The following is a 22,885-nucleotide window of genomic DNA, read 5'->3' as shown; positions in this document are numbered from 1 at the left end:
TTTTGAAGACTCTGTAGGTTCAGGTAGAAGATTATGGACCTGAGTAGGCAATGCTACTTAACCTGCCATAGGTCTTGCTGTTGCTACTGTAGGCTTTTTTTTATGGCTTCATGCATATTCCAGCTGTGCTGCTTAAGGAGCCTCATTTCCACATAAGGTATAGTTGCACATACTTTTGTTAAGCAGCCTTCTGGTAGTTCAGCACAACCTGCACTATGCCAGGTGTAGCTGTTTGTGTGCTTATATGGTGAAGTGGATTGGTGTCTGATTTGGTTGGAAAACTTATTTTTCAGATGGGTCAGCTCTACATTCTGGTTCAGTGCATAAATATTTCTTCCAGAAGAGCACAGGAGATGTTCTTTCAAACAAGTGGGGAGGGAGGGAGGGAGAAAAGAAGGAGCACTTAACTGCTTAAGTAGTACAGGTGTCAAATTGTCTATCATAGCCTTATTCATCTGAAGCACAAAAAAGTGCTTCAAAAAAAAAAAAAAAGTAAAGAGTAACTTCAGTGGTTATCACAGTGGGAACCAAATTCTTTTGTCACTTCCTTTTGTGAATTTAAACACAAGGCAAAGGTGTCAAATGAAGCAGGTTGAAGGTGAATATACTACTGAGGTTACTGTTGCCTGTGTCTCTGGGTAGTCTTCCAGTACAAAAGTTTTTCTTTGTAACATTAGCCTCAAAGACTATTTCATTGTTGTGTGTTGACAGCCTAATATTGTGACAGGGAGGGGAACCTGCCTGGTACCAACTCTTAAGGGAACCTGTGATATGATATGCTCAGTTTCTGTCGCAGGGTAGAGTCAAAAGTACATGGACTGAAAATATCTTTTTACACTGTACTATTAATGTATGGGGTGTTTTAGAGAAACTTTTTCTATTTCTATGGATTTCTAATACTTTATGTCAAAATAATAAGATTCAAAATCTGTCCTGTTTTATTTCATGTAAGAGAAGAAGCATTTATTCTAAGTAACTGATTTTTATAGCTCAGTTGTCACTACACTGTACCATGTATTGTGTTCAAGGTATTAACTTTCCATATATACAGCTAGAGGGGAAGATGTAGGCCGTATTTAAGCATGCAGTTTAGTTGATGGCTGTTGGAGCTAGTTAGCTGAAACTTACCTAACTTCTGTAGCAGTAGCCTGTAAAACTCTCATGCTTAAGCATTGGTAAAACAAACATTGTCCATACATTTTGCAGTGACATACATTAATATTTACTCTGTGAAAGGGATAATGTTTTTACTGACTATAAGAACTTCCCTTCAATGCAAGTTATAAGAATTCTGTCTTAATTCCAAATTACATTGTCAAGCAGTATTCTTAGTATTATGACACAGTTGTATTCTGTTACTGCTGTTTTGCTTTTCTCTTATTTCAGTTTTGCTCTCAAAAAATCTGATGCTTCTTTTTCTTGATGCAGTTCTATTTTTATTTCTAGGCCTTTCTTAAAACTTTCCATGTCTAAATGGACTCCTGAATGTAATATAGTTTATACTCTAAAAGCGGATATGAAGAGTGAAGTTCCTTCTGATGCACCAAAGAGACAGGAGAGTCTGAAGGGGATCCTCTTGAACCCGGAGCCTATTGGGGCAGCCAAAAGCTTCACTGCAGAAGTTGAGATGATTGCCAGTAAAGTAGGGAATGAGTTCTCTCACTTATGTGGTGACTCACAAAAGCAGAAGGACATGAATGGCAACCGTACAGACCAAGACAAAAGTATTGTGGTGCGGAAAAAGCGCAAGAGCCAGCAGGCTGGTCCTTCATATACTCAAAATTGTCCTGATAAAGAAAACCGAGGAATCATAGGATTAAGACAGCATTTAGAAACACAGAGTGAAGACAATGATTCTTCTTTTAGTGACTGTATCTCTTCACCTTCATCTAGCCTACATTTTGGAGATTCTGACACAGTAACATCTGATGAAGAAAAAGATGCTCCTGTAAGACACCCTCAGGCAGTGTTGAATACTACAAGTAGAACTCAGAGCACAAGGTCACAGAAGTGGCCTCGGACTGAGGCAGACTCTGTACCTGGGTTATTAATGAAAAGGCCCTGTTTTCACAGCAGTTCTTTAAGAAGACTTCCATATAGGAAAAGATTTGTGAAAACAAGTTCATCACAGCGGACACAGAATCAAAAAGAACGACTTTTAATGCAGAGGAAAAAGCGGGAAGTGTTAGCTCGAAGAAAGTATGCTCTGTTGCCCAGCTCTAGCAGTTCCAGTGAGAATGATCTCAGTAGTGAATCTTCTTCCAGTTCATCTACTGAAGGGGAGGAAGACTTATTTGTGTCGCCTGGTGAAAACCACCAGAACAGTACAGCTGTTCCTTCAGGTAAAACTGAATTCCAGAGGTACTTTTTATTAATTAGCTTTTATCATGTATAATACGCTTTTTTATAAGTGCTTTGGAACAGTTGTGTTTGTGTTTTTATAGAAGCTATACTACAAATAGACTTAACTGCAAGTAATGTGAATATTATGCCACAAATTCTTGATGGGAAAAGTACATTCACAGCTTCCAGTAAAATTACAACAAATCCGAGATCTTTAGCTTTAATGTAAACGGTAAAGTTAGTGGTTTCTAAACAATGTACTGGAAGGTTGCTGAATCTGATTAGTCACTTGCTGTGGAGTTGCTCCATTTTTGAATTGTATTAAAAATTTTAGTTGTTATGGCTTTGTTAACTGATTGTGGGAATAACAATTCTGTCTGGTTTCAGAATGTAGAAATATCTGCTAATACCTGAAGAATTGTGCTTGACAATTTTAGGAAAAAAAAAAAAAAAGCCTGAAATAGGATTCAGTTGAAGGTAGATTTACTGTTGCAATAATAGGAGAAAATTCGAAGGCCTGAAGTTGTGGAAAGCAAAGCATTGTATAAATACCAAATGTTTTACCTAAACTGAATGCAATAATCTTGAAGTTAGTTTACATAGACGTTTCTCTAGTATGTCTTGATGAAGTATTTGAGGGCATGCTTGAATGTTCGGAGTGGGGTTTTGGGTGTGGGGTTTTTTGGGGGTTTTTTGTTTGTTTGTTTGGGGGGGGTTGGAATTTGGGGGGGGGTGATGTCTACCAATTTTCTTGGACTTCCTTTGATCTTAAATCTGCCATGTGACAGGCAGTCCAAAGACTGGGACCAGTAATGTTCACAATGTTGTAGTTGTGCCTTCTGTTTATCATTTCAGCTTTTTAGAGAGAATGGGGAAGTAGATACATAAAACACAGCATAGTGTTATCTATGCCACCATGTTTTTTGTCTAGTGACAAATGTGTTTTAGAAAGTGAAACCATATCTGAGACTGTGCTGATCATTTCTCTAAGAAAAAATGACTGAAAATACAAGGAAAGTGTTTGTTTGTTGTTTTTTTAAAGTGTGTATATTCATGTTAGGGCGGGATGTATGCTTGAGCAGAACCAGAGTACTAAGTTAATGCTTGTAATCCATTGTAGCTAGAAATAATTTGTGTGTTGTTCTTTAATGTACTTTTTAAATATAAGAAGTAAAACTTGTAATGCAAAAGTCTTACTTATACAGTGCCAGGGCTGCATAAATAACTCTGAAACAGAAGAATTATTGCACAGCCTTAATTATCTTCATGCATATTTGTGGGGACAGAAATGTATTTTTTTTTAAGCCTAAGAAAGTTACATTTGACATGTGTGTTCAAGCATATTGAAGGGTATGATTCATAAATAATTAATGTATTTTTAAAACATCTAAATTTTAAAACACAATTTGGGAAACTAGTGTGTGAACACTTCTGTTTCCCAGTTAATAGTTTCTTCTCATTTTCAGAGAGAGTGGAGTTTCATGTAGCTGTAAAATTTGTAAAAAAAAAAAAAAAAATGTAAAAATGTAGGACCATTAACAACTCTCTCCACTCAGAGCACCATGCAATGGTGAAACTGGTATATGGACTAGAAAATGTAGGTTATGGCTTCTTAGGCAACCATCTATTTCTAACCGTGATAAATGTAGAGGGAATTTTCAAGTAATATTTTTTTTTTAGTCTACTTGAACTGTTAAAACCTACTGCTCTCTTTAATCACAAATTCAATTAATAACACCTTCTGTGCTTTTATTTCCCTTGAAATGTAGAACAATTATTTCCATAGCGAGGCTTTCCATAGGCATTTCAAAAATCTTGTTGGAGAGAGATCTCTTTAATGATCAGTGAATATTCAAGCTGTTCAGGTAACTTCTGATAATTCAGTGATTCAGTGTGATGCTGTTTTGATGGTAGGAAGATTGGAATTTACCATTTGTTTCATCTAGTTATGTGGAAAAGGGCATTGTCCAATGCCTTAATTTTATACTACTTGAAAAGCACATTTCATTTATGAAATTGTTTTTATTCTGATGTAATGAATGAAAAATTTATTAGCTCTGTATTAGTAACTGTACCAGTTACTTTTCGATTAAAATACTGACATCAGTTGTAACTGAAATAAGGTATGTTTTAAAGAACGTGTATTATGGTGGCTGTACTTTAGTCCTAACACTGGCAGTGAGCTGAGAAATAATTCTGGCTTAGAGTATGTGAATACTATGGGTTTTTTTCCAGTGGAAATATGTATTAATGGGAAGGTATTAAGACATCTTATTTACATGGCAGATAAAATGGGAAGTAGAGCAGATTTCCTGTTTAAAAGTGTCCTATTTTTAGTAAGATAAAGGTGTGATCAACACTTTCTGTAGCTTTCTGCTCTTATACAAGGCATTTCTAGTTATTGAGCTAACTGGGACAGAAACGGGGCCAGATGGAAAAATAGCTATGCAACTTCTCTGTATAGTGAGCAAGCGTGATGGTGTTTCTGTCTGAGGAAAGGGTTGGATTGCTAGTAATGCTACACTAGCCTGTTAGGGAAGAATTTTTCTGCTGTAGTTTGGCATGTGAAGGTTACGTATGCATCTGCTGAAGCTACAGAATAAACTGAAGGACAAAGAACTTCTGCTTTCAATACAAGGCCTGCAGCATATATGGAAAAGTGCTAGAGGATAGGCTTAAGAAAGGCGAATAATAATAATTAGAACATTAAATCTGGGGTGACCAGGTGAAGCTCATTCAGGAGATGGAGGAGAGTTTGGGGCATAAGGACAGTGTAAAAACAACGATGTGTAGTTTAAAGATACAGTTACAGTTGAAGGTGCAAGTGATTTCAGGGTTATATATTCTAATTTGAATGCTGATCAGTTGGTTTTAATTGAAATATTTGGTTTTCAGTTAAAATGACTGCAAATTGTAAAAATACAGGAACAACTGAATTTTTAATAAGCAGGCATCTGAGTGAGTGATTAGTCTTGTAGCCTACTTAATAGCAATTTGTGTTAAGGATATGTCACAAAAGATTTCTTTGCTTTCAATGTTGATGTTTAAAGTGTATTTAAAAAACCAGTAAATTTAATTAGTGTGTATTGTTCTGGAAAATGTTTCTTTCTGATTATTGCAAGAAAGTAAAGTAACAGATTTTCTTTTACCAAATAAGTGTTTAGTAGGTTAGTTACTGCAGTTAATAAAACTAACTTGGCTATTTTTTGAAAATTATATGAATGGAGATGAGGGGCCTGTTTTGGGATTTTTGTGTGTGGTTGTTTTTTTAACAAAACCTTTTACAAAAAACCAAAACAAGACTCTGAAGGGTTTTTCCTCCTTTTCTATGAGGGCTTCAGCTATTCTTCTGGTGGAACTTTGCATTTTGGGAGTGGGAAAGTACTGAATGAGTACGAAATCTTGACACCTGGGAATAGATTATATTGTTTTACCATCTGTTTGCTGTAAAAGGCAGCTGTCCTCATTAAATCTGGGGTGACCAGATGAAGCTTGTTCAGGAAATGGAAGAGAGTTTGGGGCATAAGGACAGTGTAAAAACAACTATGTGTAGTTTAAGGATACCGTTACAGTTGAAGGTGCAAGTGATTTCATGGTTATATATTGTAATCTGAATGCTGATCAGTTGTTTTAATTGAAATATTTGACTTTCAGTTAAAATGACTGCAAGCAGCAACATTTTTGCTGTGAAATGCAAATTTTGATTCTGTGTTTTGTTTAGGTAGCTCAGAAACTTTTCTCTAACCCTTGGAGGACCTGTATACACACCTATAAAGATAATCCTCACGTGACTTCCCTGTCAAAGGTGGCAAAATTTCAACTTTTACTGTAATTGGATCTCTGTAACATTGTAATGCAAATTTTCTCATATGCTTGTATAGGTATTTTATTTTCAGCTTGGATTTAAAGGGCTAGGGGTGCTATTTAGAGACAGCCAATCTGTGGAGGGAAATCTAGCAAAAGCTAAAATTGGAAAAAGTTTATAGCCTCATATTCTGGTTTGTCAATAAAGCTGAACCCTGGGAAAGTGGTGTTATAAAAAAAGCTGGGTAGAATTTTGCATTGTCATAAATTGTTCGCCTAATAGCACTTAAAATTCCTTCAGGGCCTGACATGTTACTTTATATTTTTGAGCAGCTAGTGCTAGACAGGCCTTACGTCTTTCCTTAGAATGTAATGCTGATGAGAAGCTGCTCCAGTTTTTGTTTAAAGCTGATTAGAATGATAAGACTGAGTTTATTCACTACCATCCTCTTGATTCCTCTAACATATTTGTTGTTTGTCTCACAAAAAATGTTGAATATAGACATCCGGTATTTTAAAAGCCAGAGGCTGATGAAAATGTTAAACACATACCACTTCATGTTAAGATCATTTTAACAGGTTCAAGATAAACATGTATTAAGTGGAAATAAGCTGCCTGTTCTTAATTATTTTTCAGTTACTTAATCCCTCCTAAAACTACAGCATGCACTCCTTTTCTCACAGTAACTGGTGCAGCTGCTAATTCAGAGTTTTTATCTCAGTAGCATTATTGGACAAGGAAATGAATGCATATCCTTTCTACCATGCCTCTTACTAGAGAGGGCTTGGGGAAGAACTGGGAAGTGCTGAGGAAAGAAGCATCTGGCTTTGTAAGCAGTCGACATTAACCGTTGTTGTTTTATCTGCTGTGAACTGGAGCTTTAAATAGCTACAATAATAAAAGCACAGAATTTACTTCAGCACTTCCCGGTAGGTGCTGCAGCTTTCTGTGCTGACAAGATGCTACTTCTGGAATTGACTTGCTGTAGCATTGCTGATAGGACTAAGATTTATGTACTTCGTTAAGAACAGTCTGTAGAGTTTTGGATTAGCCCATATTAGCATGGCTCACAGTTGGACAAGATCCCTCAAATTCTGGTTGTTGACTGCCTTTTCCACCCAGGTGCAGCCTCCTAATCAATTTGTATATTTGAAAATTTCTCTCATCATGCACAGCTGTTGGAAAGTATATTCCAAATAAGTCTCAGGTACAGAAAAGCTGTTGTCTTCTAACCTAGTGTCACCCAACATTAAGGGGACAGGCAGGTTCTTTTAGGGATCCTTGGCAGAATGATGATAGCACTAAATTGTAGTTACAATGAAAGCTCTTTTTTCTTAGCAGGGTATTATAATTAGTATAGCACAGAATTTATGATTACAGTGGCACAGGATTTCTACAAGCAGAATCAATATAATACAATCTATAAGTAGAGTAATGCAGAATTTATACTACTACTTATTTCTGGACCGTCTGCAGATCGGGTCAAATCTTAACATGTGGTTTGCGGTATTAATGTAACAATCATAATCTAGACTCAAAAAACATATAAAAGAATATCACTCACTCGGTCCTCAGAGGAAGCAGACGGTGGTGGGAGCATCCCTGGCCACTGGGGCAGGGGGAGGTTCACACTTCTCACTGCCCAGCAGCAGTTCCAGTCCAGGTTCCCACTTAGGATTAGTAACTGCTTGATTTTATAGACAGTGCTGTGTGCTGTTACGCTTCCCTGTTCTGTGACGGGGCATCAACACCTGGTTGGCCAGATGCCTGGGACCTTCAAGGCTGACAAGGAAGGGAGTAGTTGTCCTGGCGCCCAGGAACCTTGAGGCTGATAGGGAGGGGAAGAAGAAATCTGTTTGGTTTGTCTGCTTGGTTCATAGGACCTTCAGAGCCTGAGAACCAGGGGAAAGGGAATGAATACGTGACCCGCTTGGTCACAGAGAATGGCTGCTTATCTCACGGCATTAGTTAGGCTAACCGTATTACCAGGGGTCCAGGGCAGAGGGTATGGGTTGCACCTAGTCCAAGAAGTTTGAAAGTTGAAGAAGGGAGTGCTCATTGACACTAGCAAGGTACCATTTTATCCATTTCAAGCTGTATTACTATCCAGGTAGTTATTTTGAACTCATCAGCACAAGGTGCTGTTGGAGGCACACAGTACAAACAAGTTCAAAAAAGGATTAAGCACACCTGCTGACAGCTGTCCATGAGCAATGAATAGATAAGAGTGCTCACTGACATCTGTAACATTGTTGTGGATGATGGGTGGAGCGAGAGGTTTAAATTAAAGATTGTAGTCTGGATTTTCTACTCTGACCGCATAGTTTTGCCTGCTGCAGCTGGCAGAGAGAATGTGGGCCTCAGCAGGCCCTTGGTCTGATCCAGTGAAAGCTTGGAACTCAAAATTTTTAAGTCATCTCTGTCACTGGAACTTGACTGCTTATTTTAAATCTCTCCTGTTTTCACTTCTGGCTTGGTCACGTTGTCTCGTTTGAAATTGTGTGTGATAAAACTCCTTCACTATCTTACATGTAGTATTTGAACTAGTTAAACCCCATGTTAATTGGAAAATAGATGTAAAGTATCCTCCAGGAAGGGCAACAATCAGCCAAACATAAATTTGGGTATTATACCAGTGTTATATATATCCGTGGTGGGGTACTTGTGTTGATGATGATTGATTAATCTCTGAGTTATGCCATGATCTTTCAAAGTTAAGTAACAGTATAATTACACATATTATACACCAAGTATAATTGGATATTTTATGCACATTATACTGTGCAAAGCTTAGTCTCTGGCTTATAACTTCTGGATTATTGAAGTATTTGATTGTAAAACTTGCTCGTCAGAACTGCATGTCTGGGTCTGTCAACGGCACCCAGTAGTTAACGGTTCTTAAATAATCTTGCAACTTTCTGGGGAAAAGATATCCTCATTTACCAATCTAACTATGGGACTACATGGTAATATATTATTTTTAAAGTTATAGTCTGCTTAATAAAGTGCCTTAATCTGATGGATCTACTGTCTTTGTGCTGTAGGGCTTGGAGGAGGGAGTGTATTGGTTTTTGAGGGATGATTATTATTTTGAGCATGTTCAAATTTGAATTCGAGCCAATGTAGTTTATCCCTTCCCTAGGTTGGCTGAGCACTAGGTTTCTATCATAAAACAGACTTTTAAAAGAGAGGGAAAAAGGTAAAGAAGTTACTGATGATTAGTCACGTACAAAACCTAATTACTAACTTCTGTTGATGGGTCTGAATTGTTGGGATATGCAAAACTTGCAAACTCAAATTCATTGTTTTGCGTGCACTATAAAATATTAGTCATCAATGTGAGTAGGGAAAAAACCAAAATTCAGTGGAAACTAATAAAGTTCTTGCTGTAATTTTCAGTAGAAGTTTTGTTTTTAACCAGCTCATTTAAAATGTAGAATGAGTCTTTCAGTGGTAGCCAAAGGCTAATTTAGTCACAAAGAACTAGAGTATAATTTGCTTGCTGCATTTTGTAATGCAGGAGATGACAGAGAGAAGTAGTGTATACCTGCAGGAGGGTAATTTTCTGTTTGTTTTATAGCCCATAGGTATTATGCTGAAAGTAGTACAGAATACCTCTCCTAGATCTGCATAACTATTTTGCTGCCAACAGTCCAGTGACTCTTCTCCTTGAAGGGAGATTACCTTTGAGGAGTATAGGATTAGTATAATAACACTCTCATTATACAGATTTAGCTGTTCTCTTACAGGGTCAATCATTTAGATGATACATTGATGAGTAAGGTATTCATATTTATACTTTAAGTAAGATCAAATTTGCTTGAAGTTCATTCCAGGCTGAAGATGACTGGTCAGTGACTGGTATGTACATAAAAGCAAATAAATGAAGTATACCTTGTCATGGTGGACTACATAAAAACATCCTGTGTAGTGGACTGCGGTGTGAAAAGTAATACTGTGAAAGATATGCAAGTATTTTGACATCTGATATATTTCTGGATTTGGATTTTTTGTTTGTTTTGTCGTGGCTTTTTTCCTTGGCTGTTGGTATGTTTTGTGAATTGTATAGTACATTAGAACTAGGATTTACCGAAATACCAAATCCTGTTGGGTTTATGCCCTTCCTAAGAAACTTACTTTCCAAATGTGTGTATATATATCAAGCATATTCCCATGTAGATACCTTAAAGATATGTTCAGCTGTTTACTGCTAATGTGTAGCCTTGGTTTCACCAGATGGCTCTTAAGAGTTGCATATGTGGTAAATATTTGAGGCATGTAAGTGCCTCAAAATTCTCTTGAGCATGTATTTTTAGAAACAATATAGCAAAACCTCTGAAAATCCATTTGTTTTATTTCTGCATGTCAGTCATCTCTCTAAAGAAAGTTTCCTTCTGTACTCTTTAAAATTCAAGTCAACCATCTTCTAACTATACCGGTAAAGTTCGCTGTCAGACACTAACTTGACCTGCAAAGGTATGTTATGTTGAACTGCAAAACATCATGGCTTTGCTAGGATTAGGCTTGGAATAGTTCAAACCAGCAGACTTGAATTTTAAGTGCATTTGGCAGAGAACTTCCCCCCCCCTGCCAGCTTTGATGCTACAGAACATTCAGAAAGATACTGGGAAGGGCAGCGAAGCTGGTGAGGGGTCTGGAGCACAAGTCTTATGAGGAGCGGCTGAGGGAACTGGGGTTGTTTAGTCTGGAGAAGAGGAGGCTGAGGGGAGACCTTATCGCTCTCTACAGCTACCTGAAAGGGGGTTGTGGCGACGAGGGTGTTGGCCTCTTATCCCAAGTAACTAGTGATAGGACAAGAGGAAATGGCCTCAAGTTGCACCAGAGGAGGTTTAGACTGGATATTAGGAAAAATTTATTTACTGAGAGAGTGGTGAAGCATGGGAACAGGCTGCCCAGGGAGGTGGTGGAGTCGCCATCTCTCGAAGTGTTCAAAAAACGTGTGGATGTGGCACTTCAGGACATGGTTTAGTGTGCATGGTGGTGTTGGGTTGATGGATGGACTTCATGATCTTTAAGCTCTTTTCCAACCTTAATGATTCTGTAATTCTGTGAAATTTCACTAGTTCTTTAGTATTGGTGCAGGTTTAATTCTTAATTGCCTTGTAAATTAAATGCTGTAATGCTAAGATAAATTCCTTAAGGGCTGTGTTGCTGCTCATGTGCTCCAGGCACCCTGTATTCCTGTTGGCCTGTCAAGGAGGCTGTCCTCTGAGACCTTATTTTGACAGGTTATTTCAGAGACTTTCCTTTGTTTTAACACTACCCTTTGCTCTGCTTTGTAGGAGATTGTCTAAATCCGGTTATACTGGTGTGGTTTTGCTTGTGATGTTTCAAAAAGTGTTCTCTTCCTTGTAGTATGTATGAAGAGAGACAAAGAAGAAACAGTAAATCCAGTTGACAAGGAAAGATAGGGTTTTCATACCACTTGGTGTTACTGGTCCTGTGGCTTGTGTCTGACTATGGACAGGCTACTTGATGAGGATTATGAACATTATTTCAGTATTGCTCATGTTGCTGAGGTTTTGCTATTCAGCTGACTTTCTGTTGTTCAGATAAGTGTAATGAAACCACTTTGTACTGACCAATTGTCTAATTTGTATATACTGTTCTCAAACCACTGCAATGTTCTTAAAATAATTGAAGTTCACATACATGTACTTTTCCTCTTGGTGTGCTTCTACTCGAACTCACTTGAAAGCTCTCTTTATTTAAAAGGGGATACAAAGTTGTGTGTGATCATAACTTTTATTCATAGGGTGTTTTTTTTCCCTAACACTATAATCTTACTAAATGTCTTACAAATATTTACACAGTTTAGAGGAGTTGTTTTTCTCCTTCATTTTGAAGAAAGTGTGTACTATTGGCTCCTTGTATAGGAAAGCACTTCATGGGATGAAAACCCAATCAGTTTGTGCTTTTGACTTGGGAGGGTGCTGTTACAAAGCATGAGCAATATGAAATGGCATACAGTTGAGCTGTGTCTATGCTATATCCTACTTACAGCAACTTTGACTGTTTTCTTAAAGATTTTCTTTATTATTTTGGAAGTCATAAAACCTGTTCATTCAGCAGCAGTCCTGATGGTTTCTACAGTCTGACTCACATGTAGTCTGTAAAATCACATCTTGACTAAAGATTTGCTTAAAAAAAGGATAAAGTAAAATGAACTCTCAAACCACGACAAAGGTGAGTATCTGAGTTGTGTAGGTATTCAGTTAAGAATTCCCTTTGGTTTTCATGAAATAAGCTTGTGTCAGAATTTCAGTAGAGATGCACACTGGAATTACATGGCATACGATTTTGTCCTCAAGGAAGTACTGTTTATTTTCAGAAGTAATGAGATCATACTCATAAATCTTCCTGCTTTTGCACCTGTCATAAATTTCAGTAAGTATTGAGCCTGAGGACATATGGACTCCCAGGAGTGTGCTCAAACTTGCTGTAATTCAGAGAAGTGCATGCTTAGAAGCACAGATAGGGGAACAATAGTTGTTTTTTTATCTAACTGACCTTTTAACAGCTGCTTGGCTAGCTGGTTTTGTCTGAAAGCAGTTAAGACAGTTTTGTGTAAGGAAGCTGCTGTTTATTTCCAAGATGTCAAAAGCATAACATTTACATTCTTCTGTATGTGATGATGACTTTAGCTGCTTGCCTTTCACTTTGAGTAGTTGTGCTCTCTGTATTTTCAATTTCAGCATGTGACTTTTTGGGTTTTAGACCTTGTAACTTTTTCAGGTTTTCCCAGAATTTTCATGCAAGTTCTGAGAATTAATTTTGTCACATACTACTTCCAATTGTGAGAATTTGGTGAATACCAGTATTTAGAAGTATCGTTCTTTCAGGCACTAGTTGTTCTGAGATAAGTATGACCAAAACCAAACAAAGGTCATTGGAAAATAAGTAATGCAACTTGTTTTTTCAAAATATAGAAACGTTGATACTGGATGAGGGGATAATGTGCCCCGTTGTCATTGGGTAGAGCAGCTGAGAACAGTCAGTCCATACAGGATGTAAATATTGACTTGAATAAGATCAAATTCTTCAAGCACTTTCCTTGAAGAAATTTGCAAGTCTCAGAACGGTAGTTAGCTATTTCTAAGCTATCTGGCTCATTTATTTAGTAAGTTCTCTTGTGCTCAGTGGTATTACTATAGTGAATAATCCATAGCTTGATTTAAGTACTCTAGATGGCTCATACTTGTCAGTGTCAGTATTACAGCTGTAGAGAAGTGTTTCCATGTGTCTGGGTATTAGGTTGGAACTTCAGTCATTCTTCCTGAAGTGGAAATTGTTTCCTCTCAAAACTTGTCTCTAAATTGATTTGGTGGGGTTTTGGTCGTCGTTTTTTTACCATTGATACTTTCATTTTAACTTCCTCTCTCCAGTATATGCTTGTGAATGCCACTGAAAGTGTAGATGTAAAGATGTTTATAAACACCAATGCATCTGTGGTCTTCATTTTGTTGTAGAAATAAGTAACATGTATTAGCTGGTGCATCATTTTTCTCCTATTGCCACTGTTTAGTCTTGAGACTTTAATAACAAAAACATATATTAAATACCTTTAAAAAAACCTATTAATGATAACAAACCATCACTGCTTTGCTAGTTTGAAAGTTTGTTTTGGTTTTATATTAAATGACTGAATTTTGTTGGTGTTCCAGCTAATAAAGTACACCATAATTGCTTCCAATACGTAGCAGAATATAAGCTTGCATATCTAAACTCTCCCCATCTTCTGTCTCCTTCCTTTTTGTACTTTGATATTTACAGCAGAATTGCTACCTTTAATAATTAGGTCACATATTTGACAGTTGCACCTAAAGTTTTGACATACATCATGAATTCTCTTATCTACATGAATTTTAAGTCTAGGATAAAAAATAGTCTCTTTTAATGACAGCTGCTGAGAGAGATGAAGTTTACAAACTTTCTTCTTCCTTTTTCCTCATCAGGAAGTATTGATGAAGATGTTGTGGTCATTGAAGCATCCTCCACTCCCCAAGTCACTGCTAATGAAGAAATAAATGTTACCTCAACAGATAGTGAAGTGGAGATTGTCACAGTTGGTGAAAGCTACAGGTAAGACTTTTATCTCTTATTAACACAACTTTACTTGACTCCAAGTTCGTCACAGGGCTCTGTATCATCAAAAGCCCATAAGCTAATGTCACAGAAATTCTAACCAGGATGCATAGTATGAATTTTTGATTTAAAAAAACCAAACACACACACCCCCCCCCAACACCAAAACAAACACAAAACAAAAAACAAACAAACAAAAAACTAAAACCCAAACAAACAAAAAAAACCAAACCACAGCTTTGCCAAAGCTTGACAATTCAGCTGATCTGGAATTCTTGAGGAGGTTGTAGTTAGTGTGGGTGATGGGCAGAATTTTGGGGAAGCAAAACTGTACAGTGAGATTCTAGAGAGAGCAAGTTTAGGCTGAGTTGACTATCTAGGGATTAGCCGTGCATTTCTCAGGAAAGCATCTTTTTTGAAGCTGCTTCTGTGTATGCTTTCCTGTTCTTCCATGCCTCTCTTGGAAGTTTTGTTCCATATTTGTCAGATTTTGTGAAATCTATTGAAGTGGAGTTCCTTGAAGAAGAAAACTTGAAATTGTCATGTGCATGGGTTTGGTGTAGATGCCTGCCTATTACGTATGTTTTCATGTTTGTGAACATGAAGACAAAATTGTAGAATACGAAGAATGACTAGCCATTTTTTTATAAAATAATGACAAAGGAACAATAGGCAGTAAATTATGAAAACACTCAATCTGTTTTATCATCAGATAGCTAGTGCTTTCACTAATGCAATTTTAAATCTGAAATAACAGACAAATTTTCCTGCAAAAATCACTTTCATTGGGATAAATATCACATTGAGCAAACCAATTTTACGTTTAAGACAAATGTGTGTATAATGTAGATTTCATGAACACTTGCAACTAACTAATTTTTTGTTAAACTCTGATGCACAAAAGTTGTCATACTCATAAAAATATGCAGCCCAAATCTATAACAAAGAGGAGGTGGGGAGAGATGAAAGAAATCAACATTAAAAAAATTCATTTCTTCAGCAGTATGTTTCTTTATATTTCCTTCTGTTAGAAAGAAAACAAAAGCTGCAGAATCAACAGATGTTCTGTCTTGAGATGTGTTGTTGATTGGCAGCATGTTTGTAGAAATAGTTGATTTATCCACATGAACGTATTTGTTGAGAAGAGTCACTAAAACTTACAAAACAACATGCTTGAAAAGACTTGAGCTAGATCAAGTTAATGCTTTAGCCTCTTAGAACTCGCATGTAAAGCTTTAAAGGGTAAAAAATTAGTCTAGATGAAAGTGATTGTGCTGATAGAACATGAATTCAAACCTGATTAAAGACAGGTAAGATGCTTTAGAAAAATAAACAGCTTTCTCTCTTCCTAGTATCAATAAGAAATGTTTTGTGTAGTAGCCATAGAAGGCTTGAAAAAACTTCTTCTTTCCTTCCTTACCTTCTGCAATGTTAGAGCCAAAATGATGGCAGCAAGCCCCACCCTCATTTTATTAATGTCAGTGGTGTCTTTACTGGTGAATTGAGTAGGTGACTGAACCAAGGGCACTTTCTGGTGAATTTAAATTTTTGGCCTGTGCGGTTTGTTAGGCCTTTTAACATGTGGATTTCTCAAAGGCATTTGATTATTTAATCTTTTTTAAGATCATAACAGAATGGTCAAATTCATTTTTTGCTCTTTAATTATTTACTATACCTTCACTCGACTGTTGAGAAAAGACATCGCTCTGAAAATGTTCAGCTGAAAACTTTTTGAGAAGATTGAAGAAATAATTGAGTTTTGTTCTGTATTGCAACAAGTCACAATTCTATGTTTAAGAAAAAAATACAGTAAGAAAACAATTGCAGGAAGTTTGTAATGAGGAGGAAATCTTAAATTCAGATCTTGAGCCTGAAATGTCAGGAACTTCTAAACTAATCTTTCATACTTTGAACATAGAGTATTTCCTATGCAGATTTTCCTGTGTTTCAAGTGTATTAGTTTTGCCAACCACAACGTGAGGAATAACGGCAGCTCTGGGACATCTAAATGAGTGTTCAGTATAAAATTACAAATATAAGTGCTGTAAGCAAACTGGATATTATGAAGATTATTTACCAAACTTGGAATACTGTTCAGAGCAAAACAAATTGTTACTTTTAATCTTTTCAACTTGTATATAGATGAGAGAGGTTACTGTATTTTTTTAAAAGGCGAAAGTGTACTTTTGGATGGAAGTAAAGAAAAATAAAAAGAATTTCAAGTCACAAGCACAAAAATGAAGGTACCTCTTGACACTTCATAGTCCTGCTAGCTTTTTTCTGTGAAACCTGAGGCTAAGCTTTTTAATGCTTGTTACATACTTTGAATGCTCTGGAACTAACGCTCCTATTTTTTGTATATCTCCATAGTAATATATGGAGAAGAAATTACCCAAAAAACTTCATGACTATATCCCTTTGGTTCTTTTGTTACGAGAGCTGGTTAATTGTTTGTCTGATTTTTATTTGCCTTGTGAAATCAAGATGCTAACATTCTTCTGCTTGTTTTCTGAGTGATTGTGGGTGAGATGCAGTTGGTAGGTTGTTGAATCCTCTCTTGGTCACGTGCATATAGAAATTTGTCACTTTTTCTTACATTGCACACAGTCTTAGGTTTGAGAAAATAATATACAGAAATTCATGTGTTACTTTCTTCTTCCATAGCCTTCATTTTGCCCAGTGTGCCATATTCCATCAAGAAATTGCTATGTACTGATGATGACTCCCTCCTCCTCCCTTCTCCATCAAGATAGGGCCTTTTTCAAAGCAATGAGGATATAGATCTTTGATGTAAAATAAACTGCGTTCTCAAGCAGCAGTGTAGCAGCTAGAATCATAGCTACAAGGATGAGATAGACAGTATCTATCAAAATGCTGTGAAGCCTTCACTGACAGTCCTTTTCTGATAAAGAAGAAGTTATTAAGATCTGGTTGAGAGTTGGCATAGCATTAAGCAGACTAAACAATTTGGTCAGACATAGTTCAGAGGTGGACTAACCTAGTAATTTTGAAGTTACATGGACTCAGCCACAGACTGAATATTATACACATTACCATATAGCTAACATACTCATTAGTTATTCAGAATAATGTCCTACTTAATCATATCAAGGAAATAAAGACCCAGACCTCTTTACATTGAGACTGTTTCAATTCAGTAGTCCTTTGTTTCCACCTCCATCTTTGCTTGAAATCATACCCGATTCAAAAACTAGTGAAGATTATTAGCTCCCTGTACAGTTGTATGCTAGACCTTATTTCTGTTTCTCTCTAGTTTGATGCTTTGTCACGTTGTCTGCTTGTTCTTTTGTGCAAGAAGAAACTGGAGAAATTTCTTACTGTTGAATTTACACCTTGCATTGGAAAAAAAAAATATGGATGTAGTAGGTAGTGTACTGGTTTTGATATAAAGCTGGAGTTCCTGTAAGAGAAGTAACCACTGACAATCTTGCATACCCTTCCACAGCTAATTTCTCCTCTCCTTTACTGCCAAACCCAAGGTGCTCCCATGAACCTTAACTCTTTGTTAGATGAAGGGGCGGGCAAGATGAAGTAGAAGGCGAGACCTTAACCTCTCCTTGTATTACCAAAGTGTACCTTGGGTCACCAGAGAGCAATAGTAAAGTTTTTAAAAGGGCTTGGGGGGCAAATTTCATTCTGGAGTGTTAGTAGGATACACACAAAGCACACGCAAATCAGTTTGGACATTATGTATATCCAAACTTTAAAGAAAATGTGCCTTTTTGAACCAAGCCCATCTTTAAATTACAATGACTGCTGAAGTAGAATTGAAGCGTAAGCCAGTTGAGAAGACTGCAGCAAGCATGCTTTTTGCACTACAGGAAAACATACTGATCTTTGTTAGTGAGTTACGCAGATAGGGGCGAAGGGAGTACAGACAGAACAGAAATGTAGACTGAGCTCCATGGTGATTTGTGCAGTGGGTTTTGTTTGTTTTTAGTGAAGTCATTCCCTTTTCTTCACATTTTCCTCTTCTGAATTTCTGAAGTCTGAGTACATTGTTTTTCCAAATTGGAAAATAAGAGCCACTTGATTTATGTAAATACTGGAGAGTCAAAGGTTTTTGACAATGACCTGGTAAATGCAATACCATAGAAATATTTTTTCTTTTATTAAAGACAGTATCCTCTTAACTTAAACTCCAAAGCATCATTGATATGAGTGTTTGGGTTTGTATGGCTAAATTGAATAGAATGGGTGCTAAGTGTTGTACTACAGAGATAAAACCATCCCTTTCCTTAGGTATGGTTACAGGCTTATGATTTCCTCTTCTCAAGCCACATTTAATTTAAGTTTGTTTAAGTGTTACACAACTGTGTGTGTTCTTAGAGGAGGGGGGAAGTAATATTCAAGAGAGAAAAGTCCAAAGATTTTGCACTTTTAGGACATTTTTGAAATTTAAATTAAAATACAGAAATTATCCTCTGAAAATATTCTGTCAGAAGTTAACATGCAAAAGAACTTAATGTTTACAATTTTTTACTGTCTTTACGGTTCTGTCATCATTCATAGATCTGCTGTTTCAAACTGGATAGGAATAGTATAGGATTTGGAGACTGTTCATTTACTACTAACAAAGTTAAAACATAAGATCAGATATAATTTCTGCCTGACTGCGGTTGTGGGGTTTCACAGTGAATTTTTTGTAAGTTACCTGTATGTATTTCATAGGGACCTTAAAGACCTTTAAACTCTTATGTGTTGGGTATTTGCCATTATGCTTTCTGGTAAAGGCTGCCGTAATGTTTGTAAGTACACATCTAGTGAATGCAGGGTAGTAACAAAATGCTTGTCTAATAATAATAATAAAAATACTTCAAATTGCTTCTTGTACAGTGAGGAGATGGCAAAATTTAGGTCAATACTTAAGGTGTTACCTTTTTTAAGGTCTCGTTCAACACTTGGACATACAAGATCACACTGGGGACAAAGCTCTAGTTCTCATGCTGCACGACCTCAAGAGCAGCGGAACCGCAGTAGGATTTCCACAGTCATACAGCCACTGAGACAAAACGCAGCAGAAGTAGTGGACCTTACAGTGGATGAAGATGGTAAGTCGCATTGGTCTGAGAAATCTTTTCCTTTTCAGAAGCAGGAGGATCAGTGTAAGGGGAGTAGAATTAATTGCATCAGCTCTGAACAATTCTGAATAAATTCTGAACAAACTCATTTACAAGCCTGTCATAAAATCCTCTTGCGGCCTTCCTTTGAAATTAAAAGTTTATCCATTCCCAGTCTGCTAGATCTAATTTTTCTTCCATAACTGACTTGGGCGTGTGTCTGAGGGCTGACTCACCAGGCAGAAATTACAGAACAGGTTGGAAATACTTCTTTAAAAATATGCACTTACTTCAATACAACACTATAAAAGGAAAATCTATCGCTGTGTATGCTTTGGAATAGTTACTGTTCTTTCAGGCCTTGGAGTAAAAATAATTTTAAAAAATGGTGTGGGGGGGGACGACACGGGACCAAACTAGTAAAGTATGTTAGGTTTCTGAAGCTGTAACCTTTGATTGTTCCCTAATGTTAAAAACTACTGGCACTTAATATTCCTTCTGAAAATCATAAGAGCAACTCCCAGGTATTGTCAGAAGTTGAGAGAAGGAAAAACTAAAGCTCATATATTTTTTTGCAAGTTAGTTTTTGGGTTTTTTTTGGTGGTGGTGGTTGTTTTGGGAATTTCTTGAGTGCATGCTACTTTTAATGTTTAACAGAAGTTCTGTCCTGTTGTTGTTCTGTCCCTGAGTACATTGCAAGCTAGTGTCTTGCAGTATCTTATTTTTTAAGATGTCTTGATTTTTGAGGTGGGTTGAAGAGTTGGAAGGGTTTGGAATTGCTTTTGGTTGTTTGATGTTTTTTAAGGAAGGGGATGGGTTGATTTACAGATTCTTTTCTTTATGGATTTACTGTGAAATATCCTGACAGCTCTATCACTGAAGGGGAGTAAGCATCTATTGCTTTAATTTACTCTTTGAACTCACATTATAGAGTTTAGTCCTAAATTTAGGAACAAAATTATTTTTAAAAAATACTGCTGAACGAACTTTTATTTCTGTAATGTGTATATTTAAGACTAGCTGTTTCTCTCCTCCAAGAAGAAATACCTTTCTAAGATGAGTCTTCCAGGATTTCAGGTATATTATTTTGGGGTTTAGGCATCAAATTTCACATATGAACTAGTGTAAAACGATTAAAATTCTGAATTAACACTTACAAGGCAGCTATGTACTTTCTCAGAACTTTACTGATGTCTTCAGAGATACTTGTCTTAAAACTTTCCTAGCTACTTCCATAAGCATAAGGATCATACTTTCATCTATCTATCTTCCTAGGTTAATGTCTGTGAAGTGTGTTGAAATTTAAGTTGCTCTTAGCTAGTAGTTTGAGATTGACCAAGCCCACTGGCTTTTACTGGTTTTGCAGGGGAGAAACAGAACTGTCTGTATTGCTGATGGTGAGTCAAAACAGTAACAAGCTAGCAGGGTGATTGAGGCTGATAGAATTGAGAACTGCCTGACTGCAGGGTTGCTTTCAGAATGTATTAGCATCCAGTCTTGAGCTCAGTGTGATCACAGAGCAATGTTAGGCTATACATGTCCTATATACTTGCTGTTTTTTTCTGAATTTAAACATTAATACATTTCTCCCAAAACGTTTCCTTTAAATAGAATTAGTATATTGGAGTGCCACATTAAAATGCAAAGGAATTTAAATGTAGGTATCGGGTCATGTTTTTTTAATGTGAGGAGTTGGAATACTTGCAAGAAGGGAGATATGTTTATTCCCTTGCTCGCTGAGTTGCTGATATACTAGATGTAGAGAGAAATCTTGAAAACTAGTCATATTTTATTTTGAGACTTCGTGTAAAAGAAGTATTTGATGTGTCTTGATGGTTTTTTTTTTTTATATCCATGCAAACACTTTTACTAAAAAAACCTGAGCTGTTTCTGATGCTATTCCCTTTTATGGTTTCTTGTATTCCTAGTCATGTCATTGCCTTGTCAGTAATTAGAGAGAAATTTCAAACTTACAGTCAAAGGCAGACTTTTTCAAAACCAAATTTGAATTATGCCACCAAGTATCTTTAAAAATTTTAACCTATTTACAATTACTACTGCATAGTAGAAAACAAGATTTATCAGGTGTTTGGTGTATTTCCCTGGTTCCAATTTAATATATTGTCAACTATTACCTTTACAATATGCAAAATGAATATGTATGTACTTTTAACAGAAGTCTCAAATACTGATTTAATGAATCTGCTTTTAATGTGTACTGAGACTAGAAACCAAATTTATCTTGTTACAGCCTTCAGTACTATGCATCTAGACTGATTAAAGTTTGTAAAGTAGTACTGCTAGTTTAAATGTTTTTACGCTGTTTTTGGTTAGTTATTTAAAAGGGTAGTACTTAATTCATGGAGTAGTTTGCCTGTGGGTTAATGAAAGATTTCAGCAAGTATTTTCATAAAGTAATTTAATTTCCTTTCTAGTAGTCTTTTATTCAGTAAATAAAACTTGATATGTTAGACTTGGTTGGGAATTGATTTTATATTCTTAAAATTTGAGTTGATTAAAAAAAAAAGAAAGAAAATAAGATGATTATTCTACACACACCCCCCACACACTCCCAAGTAAAATAGAATTAACTTTTGTACTTCGTACCTGTCAGCCTTTTGCCTTCTGACTTCCTTAGCATCTGGCAAGACCAGAATCAATAATTTCCTGTGAAGTAATTAAAAAAAGCAACAACAATTAAAAAAAAATCCCAACCAACCAACAGCTTTTAAAGCTTAAAGAACATGAAAGGTTTTTTTTGTTTCACTAGAGCCGACGGTTGTGCCAACCACATCAGCTAGAGTGGAGCCGCAGGTTGTGAGTTCTGCTTCCAGTAACAGTTCTAGCACATCTACCTCAGATCAGGCCTCTGATGCAGCTCCAAACATCTCCAACAGCCAGCCCTCTGCAGCTCCAGAGATGACTTCTAGTCTTCCCAGCGGCGGCACTGCTGGTACTTCAGCTGGAGGTACAGAATAAGAGAGCTTTCTAAACTGTTGTTGCCTCCTAGTACAAAGGAGGTAGAGGAAGTTAATCAGCATTCTCTAGATTAAACAGCGGCATGTGAACTCCTAGTACTGAAGATAACAGTAATAAGTTGAGAGGACAGGAATCTGAAAAAGATCATTGATTTCCCCCCAAAGATGAAGGAAATTGTGCTGGATGGAGCCTTCTGCTTTTGCTTGTTGGAATGATTTGGTTATACCTAACGAACCACATTCTTGCTTTTAGAGGAGATAGAATGTAGTTCACAGGGGATTAAGTCTTCTATTGCAGTGTGTTACAGGGGTGGGTTTTTTTAATGTGTATTGTAAGGAAGTGAAGGTTGTATATAGATTCCTTAAACCTCTCCTGTAGGTTACTTCACTTGAAGCACATTTATACAGATCTGTATAGATACTGATGACCTATAATAGATCTGTATATACAGGTAGCACTTGTAACATCTCTGAAACATGGGTGCTCTGCCCCTATCTGCAAGGCAGGTAAGGTACAAACTCCTGAACTGACCACAGTTGCACAAGAATTTGAGGTCTGTCCACACTAATTA

At 36.7% G+C, this 22,885-nt stretch overlaps 1 protein-coding gene across 3 annotated transcripts in view; it reads left to right on the top strand.

Annotated features, from left to right (window-relative positions):
• The first annotated feature begins 1,465 nt into the window (after positions 1-1,465).
• The window catches only part of RNF111 (ring finger protein 111), a 41,144-nt gene continuing 19,724 nt past the window's right edge, over positions 1,466-22,885 (top strand). For all 3 annotated transcript variants that reach the window (XM_010293502.1, XM_010293504.1, XM_010293503.1), the window contains exons 1-4: positions 1,466-2,342; positions 14,125-14,251; positions 19,163-19,326; positions 22,106-22,303. In XM_010293502.1, coding sequence (XP_010291804.1) covers positions 1,466-2,342; positions 14,125-14,251; positions 19,163-19,326; positions 22,106-22,303 — 1,366 coding nt within the window. The remainder of the gene's footprint in view (positions 2,343-14,124; positions 14,252-19,162; positions 19,327-22,105; positions 22,304-22,885) is intronic.

The sequence above is a fragment of the Phaethon lepturus genome, unplaced genomic scaffold (genome assembly GCF_000687285.1).
Source record: "Phaethon lepturus isolate BGI_N335 unplaced genomic scaffold, ASM68728v1 scaffold15148, whole genome shotgun sequence".
In the NCBI taxonomy this organism is placed as follows: domain Eukaryota; kingdom Metazoa; phylum Chordata; class Aves; order Phaethontiformes; family Phaethontidae; genus Phaethon; species Phaethon lepturus.
Note: the sequence above shows the minus strand (reverse complement) of the source record. Positions and strands in the feature narration are given on the sequence as shown.